The 10,573-nt window shown below is 46.7% G+C and overlaps 2 protein-coding genes across 3 annotated transcripts in view; one reads left to right on the top strand and one right to left on the bottom strand.

Annotated features, from left to right (window-relative positions):
• Positions 1-1,923: 1,923 nt before the first annotated feature.
• On the bottom strand, positions 1,924-8,024 carry LOC119285543 (serine/threonine-protein phosphatase 7 long form homolog). Its single transcript, XM_037564841.1, has 9 exons — positions 7,947-8,024; positions 4,617-4,686; positions 3,906-4,526; positions 3,568-3,819; positions 3,268-3,488; positions 2,873-3,188; positions 2,692-2,793; positions 2,452-2,616; positions 1,924-2,362 (listed from the first exon to the last, which is right to left on the bottom strand). Exons 3-6 carry the CDS (start codon positions 4,413-4,415, stop codon positions 3,152-3,154), a joined length of 1,020 nt encoding a protein of 339 aa, XP_037420738.1. The 5' UTR covers positions 4,416-4,526; positions 4,617-4,686; positions 7,947-8,024; the 3' UTR covers positions 1,924-2,362; positions 2,452-2,616; positions 2,692-2,793; positions 2,873-3,151.
• LOC119285541 (alpha-L-arabinofuranosidase 1-like) overlaps positions 6,488-10,573 on the top strand; it is a 14,244-nt gene continuing 10,158 nt past the window's right edge. The window contains exons 1-4 of one of the 2 annotated variants that reach the window (XM_037564839.1): positions 6,488-6,638; positions 8,964-9,158; positions 9,601-9,655; positions 10,106-10,317. In XM_037564839.1, the coding sequence (XP_037420736.1) occupies positions 8,979-9,158; positions 9,601-9,655; positions 10,106-10,317 (447 nt within the window). In that variant the 5' untranslated portion in view covers positions 6,488-6,638; positions 8,964-8,978. The remainder of the gene's footprint in view (positions 6,639-8,963; positions 9,159-9,600; positions 9,656-10,105; positions 10,318-10,573) is intronic. The other variant, XM_037564840.1, reaches the window with a different exon arrangement.

Below are 10,573 nucleotides of genomic sequence, written 5' to 3'. Positions count from 1 at the left end.
TTAGTCAAAGAGGATCTAGGCAACAAAGAGGTCGGCAACTAGGACTTACAAGAGGCCGTGGTGGTGGTAGTCTAGGCCGTGGTGGTGGTAGAGCTCGTGGTGGTGGTGTTGGCCGTGGTGATGGTCTTGGTCGTGGTGATGGTCTTGTCCTTGGTGATGGACTTGGCCGTGGTGATGGACAAGGGCAAGGTCGTTATAGAGGAATGTTTGGATATCTCGATGGACCATTTCCGTATGTTGCTCACTAACTATAATGTTTCAAATATTCTTGTTTTTCATATGTTCTTCTTTTTCATATGTTCTTATTTTACATGTGCTTCCATTTGTTTTTATTGTCTTTACTAACCATTATGTTTCACTCATTGTAGGTATGGCGGCTTCCCAACCCAACAAACCAACAATGAAGGAGGATGGCGAAGATGAGATGGCGGGATGGTGGGAGAAGGTTGCGAAGAAGTTTAGAGAGGAGGATGCAGCCAAGCTAAAGAAGAAGAAGGAAGAGGAGCTTGAGGAGAAGAGGAAGGCAAAAGAGAGACCGTCAAATGCGATGCGCGCTAGGGAGCAAGCGTTGGTGAGGAAATGTGAGGAGGCACAGAAGAAGCGTCAAAAGGATTTTGAAGAAGGAACCATGAAGCTTTGGGCAATTGCAGCTGAAAAAAAAGAGAGGGAGGATAAGATATTCATGGAGAGGGTGGTTAAGGAGGCCCACCTCATAAGGAAAAGGGAGGAGGAAGAGGAAGAAGAAGAAGGGAAAGGGGCCTTGCTCTACGCAATAGAGCTATGTCATCTTTAACTTGCTTGTGGACGATAATCGTGTTATCATCTAAACTATGCTCTTCGATTTGGTTGTGAACTACTATGTGTCATGAACTACTATCTCTCCTCCCGATTTGGTTGTGAACTACTATGTGTCATGAACTACTATCTCTCCTCCTCGATTTGGTTGTGATCTACTATGTGTCGTGAAGTACTATGTATTATGAACTAGTATGTGTCGTGAAGTACTTTGTGCATATGTTGTCTTCACAGTTCTTTGCTTGCTATGTGTCGTGAAGTACTTTGTGCATATGTGTCGTGAACTACTATGTGTCATGAACTACTATCTCTCATCGGAATATGTGTGCATGTGCCAAAAAATTTGCTAAGTACAAGTGCAACGCCTAGCTCTGAGGCGTTGCACTGTACAGTGTGGCGCCTCTAGGCTAGGCGCTGCAGCGGCTGTAGGTTGCAAACTTGGTGTTTGCTCTCTGCTTAGCTCAGCCCAGGCGTGCAACGCCTCAGTGCTAGGCGTCACACTGTATAATGCAGCGCCTAGCACTGAGACGTTGCACACCTGGGCTGAGCTAAGCAGAGAGCAAACAAAGTGTTTGCAAGCTACTGGGCGTTGCACTGTACAGTGTGGCGCCTCCAGGCTAGGTGCTGCAGCGGCTGTAGCTTGCAAACAAAGTATTTGCTCTCTACGGAGGCGTTGCACTGTACAGTGTGACGCCTCCACGCTAGGCGCTGCAGCGGCTGTAGCTTGCAAACAAAATGTTTGCTCTCTACTTAGCTCAGCCCAGGCGTGCAACGCCTCAGTGCTAGGCGTCACACTGTATAGTGTAGCGCCTAGCCCTGAGGCGTTGCACCCCTGGGCTGAGCTAAGCAGGGAGCAAGTACTTTGTTTGTAACCTACAGCCGCTGCAGCGCCTAGCTTGGAGGTGTCACACTGTACAGTGCAACGCCCTAGAGCTAGGCGTTGCACTGTACAGTGTGACGCCTCCAAGCTAGGCACTGCAGCGGCTATAGCTTGCAAACTTGGTCATTTTCAGGTACATTGCAACATTTCCTAGAATAAGCAGTCAGAAACTTTAAGTTCACATTTCAGTCACAGTTGAACATTATTAAGGCAACAAGTGCAACATAGAGGATCAAGTTCAACATTGCTAAGACAACCACTCCAAGTTCAACATAACTAAGACATACAAAGAGGATCAAGTTCAACAAAATAACAACTCCAAGTTCACCGACATAACAACTCCAAGTTCACGGACATTACAAATAGAGGATGATGGCTGGTTCCTAAAAAGAGCTAGTTACAAATAGAGCTAGTTCCTTGAGCGCTTTTTGGCTGCTCCCCCCTCTTGCTGGCTAACTTCTTCACCTTCCTAGGAAGAGGAACACGCTCCCGCTCCGGCTCCGGTTCCTCCACGTCATCGACATCGTCATCCAAATAGTCATCCAAAGCCGCCATCCGCGAGGTGCCGACCGTCCTTTTGCCTATTTGGGTGAAGTCTTCAGGTGTGTACTTGTTGATTCCCGTCCTAGGCTTTAACCTGTATGTAGACCTAACCTGGTACGTCCCCAAGGTCATATCATCAGCAACCTATGCATCAACAAAAGATATGGAAAGACCGTGTGTGAGGATATAGTTAGCAATGCATCAACAATTGGATATATATGCTCATGCTATACCTCTTGGGTGACCACACCCACATCCTCATCCTTCAAATGATCACCATGGCTCTACCCCGAAGCGGGATCTGATGGTGTTGCCGACCTAGACTGTTCTGGTGATACATATTCGGGGTCACGACAACCGAAAAGGTTTGATAGCCGCCTTAACTTTTGGCCCTGGCGCTGCAACATGTACAAGTGAATGAGACATCGAACGTAGCAACACATGTTAAGTGCTAGTTTGAAGGAGATGTGAACCTTGATGAATGCTTGAAGTGCACCTTCTCCATCGCTTTTGCCAGCCGGGGTTGTTTCAAGAATAGTATCGGTCTCATCAGCTGCTTTCTTGATCTGGGCGCGCTATGAACAGAAATGGTATTAACGTGTTAGGCAAGCGAAGATGTGAATAGTGTGAATGAAAAGCAAAGAGGGAAAATACCACAAAGTTCATCAGTGAAGCTGAAGGGATCACTGAGTTGCCTTTCCTGACTAATGCGTTGTATTGGTGCTGGGCTACCTCATCAAAAACAGTGGGTTCTTCCAAAATCTCCTCAGCATACGCCAGCTTGCATACCTCCACACGATTACTTGCAAGAAACCATGTGAGATAGTTGTTGAACGCTACAGGGCAGTGCTCACGAAGCTGGACTCCTTTTCCAGCCCTAGCTTGCTCCACACTAAGCGCAAACTGTACGACATACTTTTTGTGATGCTTGTCTCAATCCTTAATCTTCCGCTGTCTTTTCCTATCCAACCTGCAAGTTAGAAACATAATATTAGTAGCATCAAAACCGCCAAGAAGCTGCTAAGTGCTCAAGGTTAATTATATCTTACGCGTGTAGCAACTTGTCCGTGTCCTCCCACTCCGGCAGATGTGCTTGGAACAAACCAAACTGACGGTGCACTCGACGTGGGAGGTGAAGCTCAACCGCCCAGTTGCATATGAGTGGGCACCGCATACGCCAGAGATCCCTATCCATAGTGCACATCGGATTCAGCCTGAACTCTAAAGGGTTACCAAAACTGTCTCCTGTTCCATACGACTCCCATATCACCTGCAAAATGGGATATAATGCAAAATTGACATCGACTTGCAATAGAAGCATCATAATCACTTATGCAATGTCAATTCACCTGCTCAGGCGTGATCGCGTCAAGCTCGCTCTGGTACAACTTGTACATGACCGAGGGATCATCTGTCGTCTCATTTAACACATCCCACTTGTAAGCCCAAGTGGGTCGCCGTAGTAGGTCGCCTTTGTCGTCCCAATCATCGTACTTCACGGTCCTCGGACGTCCAACCGGCAAACGCTCCCAGCTCCATATGGAAAGTGCGAGCAAACAACCACCAATACCTCCAGATGACCTACAACAGGCTTCGTCCAACTGCACATAAAAGAGAACATGGTTCAATTAAGAGCAAGATCGCATTCATAATGTAGCAATGAAGTGAAAAGGAAACAACTTCATACCTGTCTATACAAGTAAGCCAGTGTCGCCGAACCCCAACTCCAATTGCTATCGAAGATGGTTAACGCCTTCAGCCACATCCATGGAGCATTCTTGCATGTGCCATCAGCAAACATAGTCCTGGATATCACGTACCACATGTAGACACGAGCATATGTCTTGACCGTGTCCTCATCAGCTTCCGGTGGGCAAGTACCAAAGTGCTCAGTAATCCACGTGAAAGTAGCACCGGCTGCGACTCTTTCCTTCTTCTTGTCTTTTGCTGTTGGTTCCGGAGGCTCCGGAGGAACCATACCGATAAGGGCATGCATCTGCGTGCGCCACCCATCGGAATCGGTGCTCATACATAGAGAATTCCCATCAATAGGAAGACCGGTGATCATAGCAATATCCTGGAGCGTCACGATCATCTCCCCGGTCCGAAGATGGAAACTATGTGTCTCCGGCCGCCAATGATCAATAAGCACGATGAGTGCTGGAGCATTGTTGGGTGGTGTCGACCGTTTGACCATATGAATGAAAGGGAGAAGTCCTGTCTCCCTTACATACGGTGTGTATCACTCATCATAGAGCATCCACCCAAGGATGACCCCGTGAGAACGAAGCTTCAAAGGTGCAAGCTCCTACAAACAAACAATTCATAACATTACATATGGGGCATTTGTGTTTGAAATAAATACGAAATTCATAAAACAGGCCACTTTCATTATTACCCGCTGCTCCACCGCCATAGCGTACGGCCGGTGTTGTTTGTCCCAGTGATCATCGAGAAGCCAAACCATCCTAACAATTTTGAAAGAAAACTTTTTTGTCAACACGATTATCTTTTGAATACAAATAAACTAAAGTACGCCTACTAGATGCAACCATACCAATCTATGTATCCAACCATATCAAATCAAACAAAACTAATAAACTAGGGTTCCACAAATAACTAGGCCTACTTCATACAAATAACTTTTCCATAAACTATGCCTTCTTCATACAAATAACTCCATACACTAAACTAGGGTTCCACAAATCAAACAAACAAGGGTTGTAATACATGCAAAGTTCTAATACATGCAAGATTCAAATGTAATCTAATCAAACAAGGATTCCCCAAATCTTCAAAATATCATATTTTCTATGGATAGAAAGAAGGGGATCGGAGGAGAGTACCTTCTAGGATGGATTGGTGAAGAAATGCACGGACCAAATCGTTGGATCTGAAGGATTTGGGAGAGGGGATTGAGAGGGGGAGAGGAGGAAGCCGCCGGCGCCGCTGCTTCTTTTGCAACTGAACGAATGGGGTGGGGTGGGGTGGGGGGAGGGGGGAGCGAGCGGCTGGCATCTAAGTCACAGTGCAGCGCCCGAACGCTAGGCACTGCACATTACATGTGTGGCGCCTAGCACGGAGGCGCTGCACTACTGGGTGCGGGCCCAGGGGCTGCCACAGTGGACTGGAGTGCAACGCCCCCGAGCTAGGCGTTGCACCGTAGGGTGTGGCGCCGTCGTGGCGGGCGCTAGGGGTGGAAACGGATCGGATGCGGATCGGATAGTGCTCTTACCACTTCCATTTTCATATTTTCAAAACGAATACGAATCCGAATACGGATGTTCTCGGATACAGATGCGGCTCGGATATTATTCGAATACGGATACGTATCGGATATTTTCTTGATTCAGAACGGATACGAATTATATCAATATGTTGCTTAAGTAAATTAGTCGATAGCTATGTAACCTAAAATAATCAACTTGTGACATACAATAAGTCAACGATAAATAGGTTTATGAATAAATACTATTGTAATGCATAATAATTTATAAGTTTAATCATATAAAGAGTAAAATTTGACCACTTATTTGGCTTTTATTTTGGATAATTGGAATATTGGGCCTAGAATTTTAAAAAATACCTCCCATAATCTTATTCGGATACGGATATATCCACTTCCATATCCATATTTGTGTCAAAATCTCCTACCATATTTTATTTTGTATTTGTTTAATAAATTCGGATACGGACAATTTTCATTTTCATTTTGGTTCAGATGCGGATGTTTCGGATACGAATAGACATTTTCTCGAATACGAATATCGGATATTTCGGATTATCCGCTACCACTTTTCACCCCTAGCGGGCGCTACACAAAAAGGTCAGTGCTGTGAAATAGTTTCACGGGCAGTTCATTCCGTTACTTGATTTCATCCCAAGGTCAAAATTATCAAATTTGCCCTTCCATGCACCCATTGGCCCGCCACCCCATGGTGTTGTTTGATTATTGTTTTTCTATATACTAGAGGCAACATGGTCATTTAATAATCTCTAGAAAGGGACTAGGAACTTTTTAGTCTGGAAACAAACAGGAAAGGACTTTTTAAGGATTAGGGACTTTTTAGTTGGGATTAGAAAAAGTACGTAGACTAGAGAATCAAACACCAGAGCGCGCAACTAAAAATATAAATCAATCAGCCGGATAATGCTCTCGAAGTCTGGTCCCACTTGACCTGTTCACCGCGATAAGCTCGACGCAAGACCAACGACTTGCCTAGCTTCGCAAGCAACGCAACCGATACCTCCGCGCCCGTCCACACGATTGCGATCCGACGGGGCCGCCGCCTCCGCGGCCGCCTGCTCTCGACAGCGACGTCGACTCGTCGATGCGGGGGCGGAGACCTAGAAATGCCGCCCTCCGGCCCCGCTTCCTCCCCAAATCCGGCATTGGCGAGCTTCCGCAATCCCCGAAAAGGTCTCAGCTCGATCGATTTTCTTGCGCACCCTCTATTTTTGTGGTTAGCTTTACTGCGCGAATGTTGCGATGCTTTCGACCGTTTAGAGCTTAGGCTTTGGTTGGCCAATGGTTCGTCTATGTTTAGGATGGGGATCAGCAGATGGTTCACTTGCTTGGTTGCCAACTTGCTTGACTTATACAGCACTACAATTTTACTGTGAAATGTTTGCTCTAAGCAGTCTATGTGTATGTGGCACGCTTTTGTTGCTATTTTGCGGAAATGCCCCCTTACTGTACTGTCTGTTTTTTTTTTAAGAAAAGGAGGATGACCCCCGGCCTCTGCATCTGGTAGATGCATACGGCCACTTTATTGATTATTCTCGAGGACCTTACAAAGTGTTACAACAATAAGCCTGAATCCACCATCTAGGCAACATATGCCGCTACTCCTATCCATATGATGAAGGGGTGCTAGCTGGGCCACTACCCAAACCACTCACCTAATCCTAACATCAAAAGCCGGAATCCCCAGCCTAGCCACATACCGGGTCTGGGGCATAAACCGGTCTGACGCACTCACAAGTGTCGTCTCCATCATCTTCCACTGGTCCATCTCCAAGCAGATTGAGGTGCCAACCTTGGCAGGCTCCTCCGCCATCAACGCCACCATGACGCCAAATGACGACCACCACCTACGCTAGAACATCTCCAAGCAAACAAGAAAACAAGGAAAGCCCAAAAGATACAAGGGGACACTCTGAACTTACAACACATCGGAGAGCTAGTTACAAGAGGTAGGGCACTACTAGCATAAACCGATGACCGCAACCCTCAGGCGCCAAAGACACAGGAGGAATGCCGCTGGGACAAACACCAAGCCGGCCACACCATCACGCGCCAAGAACGTCTAAAGGCTGCAGAAAAGCCGCCGAGCAACAACAGAGAGGCGGACAGCGGGACAGCGAGAGGCACTGCACCTGCTGCCGGCCAAAAACCCCACCTTCAGCAGCCCTACGCCCGAAACCACACTCCCTAGACAACGCCTCCATGGAGGGAACGACACACACGGCGCCGCCGCTGCCCAATCTTGCCGGATTTTGGGTTTTCACCCGGGAGAGGGAACGGAGGTGGGGAGAAGGAGACCACGACATCGCCTCCAAGAAAGAAACGTCGCCCAAGGCCGACGTCGATGCCGGGCCGAACCAGTCGGCCAGGGGTTTCCCCCGGTCCCGATCTGCAACACCAGCCCCAAACTCCACCGGATCCAGCGACCAGCCGCGGGAAACCAAGCGCAGAGGGGGAGGGAGTGAATTGGGGACGGCAAACCTCCAGATCTGGCGAGGAAGAGGAGGCCTCCACGCTGTAGCCACCGGCCGCCGACGCCCCACCGCCCCCGCAGTCGAGGACGCCGGCCAGAGCCCTCCGCGAGCGCCGTTCAGGGCAAGAACGGCGCCGCCACGCCGGCAGGGGCCGCCGCCCCTGGGATCCAGATCCTCCGCTGCAGGAGCGACGAGGGCCTCGCCGCCACCGTCACTGGCGGCCGCGCGGGCTTGCCCGGCGACCACCTCAGGTGGCGACGAGGAGGGAGAGGAGGGGTGGGGGAGGCGGCGCTCGGGAACCCTAGCCGCCGCCCGAGTCGCCCGGTCAAGCGACGCGGGGGCCGAGAGACCTCTGTTTCTTTGTCCCTTTTAAGCCGGTTCCTGCATGCATTACTTACTTCAAGCCTTGTTGTATGCTCTGCAAGTCTGACAGCTTCTCATGTCGGCCGAACAATAGTACACTATAGTGCCAAGTGAAATATTTGATGACTATTCCCCAATTCATAGGTTATTGTCACAGTTTTCGTTTTGGTACACTATGCCTTGTATATTTGTAGCAATTTGTTTTCATAAAGTTCCCTAAAAAAAGTTGGTTTCGGAAAGAGTGTTCAGGATGGCCTCTAGCGCAACTTAATTCGGGCCAAAACATTTCAATTGATTCCTTAAAAGTAAATGTTTCAATTACGAGGATTTTTTTCCTCAGGACATATACAGTAATTAATTCAGTATACATTATGTGTATTGCTTTGATGGATGGCAAGAGAATTGTTGCTTGTCCGCGATGAAGTGCAGCCCTGCAAAGTAAACTGCAAAATACAATACCCCTGTCGCAATCTGTTGGTGCTAACTTGTATTCTGGTCTTCTCTTGGCTTCACTTCTACTCCTACATTACTGCCCTGACTTAGTTAATGTTTCATATTCTTGCTTCTTCCCTGTCCATTGTAACTTTGATGCTCTATGTTTCTGGGGTTGCAGTATATGTATTTGCGCAGAACGATCAATCAGTTACTGCTTTGGTTTCAGTTGTGACAGGTCGCAATGGCCGTCCCAAGAAGGTCTTTGGATGGCAGGTTGTTCTGGGTGCTGGGTCTTGTTTGTGCCATGTATCAGATATTTTTTGTTCGGTCAGCAGCGGGTCAAACAGCACAGTTGAGTGTGAATGCTTCACCTCAGAATACTCAGATGATTCCTGAGAATATGTTTGGCATCTTTTTCGAGGTCAGGTTAATTTTTAACTGTTGATTCATACATTGATTTTGAGTAGTTATATGAGCCACATGTACTAGTAAATTCGTTCTCATACCCTATCAACACCATGCTTTGACAACGTTGGACTATTTACTTGGCCAACTCAACAAACTCTGTGTTAGATGGCTACGTATAGCCAACTGCAGCCCGCATAACATATTTGTATGATTGCGTGTAGAATTCACGAGCTGTAGAATTGCAACAAATATTCAGGATTTCAACTAGTGATTACCCATGACTGTTTTCTGCAACTGAGGGACAATTTATTTGTGGTGAGACTAGCCAGCAAACCTGTTGGCTGCTTATTCCTCTAAAAGAATTCATGCAGCCGAACCTTGTAATATAGTGTTAGAGGTTATTTAGTTTTTGTACTTGGTTGAGGATTGTTGCTTATTATTGGTTTTACTTGTAGGAGATTAACCATGCCGGGGCTGGTGGGTTGTGGGCCGAACTTGTAAATAATAGAGGTAATGTGATCTGATATCTGAGGTGTCAAAGATATACATGCACTTTGGTTTGTCTGATTGAAGTGAGTGCTCGTCATTTTGGCACTTCTTGGCGTATTACCTGGCATAGTTCAAAATTTTCACTTATAATTAGTTTCCAGGGAAATTACTGCAGGGTCATAATGCTCTTTGCTCGAATTAACTGCTACTGATCTCTTTTGTAACTGTAAATTGTTTAATGAGAAGCTACTGACTAATTGTTTGTCTCATTCTGTTAATTACAGCTCTGTTACAACATTAGGTATTAGCGGCGACTAATCATTTATACATAATTCTTGTATGTGGTGAAGAGTTGTTTAGAGGACATGCAATTAGAAGTAGATAATGAGCTAAACATTCTGTCCTACATTTGTGTGGTTCCCTTATGTTGGTTCTGTTTTATGTGCAAATCTCTAACAATTTAAGTTGCAGGTTTTGAAGCTGGTGGTCCTAATACTCCTTCAAACATTGACCCATGGTTGATAATTGGAGATGAATTGAACATTATTGTTGCAACCGACCGCTCATCCTGTTTTGCAACTAATCCAATCGCACTTCGGATGGAAGTACTTTGTGAATCTAGTGGAAATGATGTCTGCCCACCAGGAGGTGTCGGTATTTATAATCCTGGCTTCTGGGGCATGGTATGACTTTTACTTATCTAACCCAAATTCAGTATTCTGAATCTCATGTGACTTGAGCTTTTCTCATTTTCCATATACCTATTTAATACTGTAGAAGGAATTGTGTGCATCGATATTCTCATTGATCGTGCACTAGGCACATATATAGGTACAAGGGGTGCGACCGGTGTCTTCTCTCCCAAGATACACGTAAATACAGAGGGAGAGACACACTGCAGGTGCGGCATACAAAACCCAGACCTACATACGTACATAC

Source organism: Triticum dicoccoides, chromosome 4A (genome assembly GCF_002162155.2).
Source record: "Triticum dicoccoides isolate Atlit2015 ecotype Zavitan chromosome 4A, WEW_v2.0, whole genome shotgun sequence".
Taxonomy (NCBI): domain Eukaryota; kingdom Viridiplantae; phylum Streptophyta; class Magnoliopsida; order Poales; family Poaceae; genus Triticum; species Triticum dicoccoides.
Note: the sequence above shows the minus strand (reverse complement) of the source record. Positions and strands in the feature narration are given on the sequence as shown.

Excerpts from the sequence above, each read along its gene's own strand:
- LOC119285543 (XM_037564841.1), bottom strand. The coding sequence starts at position 4,415 with ATGGTCAAACGGTCGACACCACCCAACAATGCTCCAGCACTCATCGTG. Across the intron at positions 3,820-3,905 it reads TGGCTTACTTGTATAGACAG|TTGGACGAAGCCTGTTGTAG; the intron begins GTATGAAGTTGT and ends TTTTATGTGCAG. Across the intron at positions 3,489-3,567 it reads ACGCGATCACGCCTGAGCAG|GTGATATGGGAGTCGTATGG; the intron begins GTGAATTGACAT and ends CCCATTTTGCAG.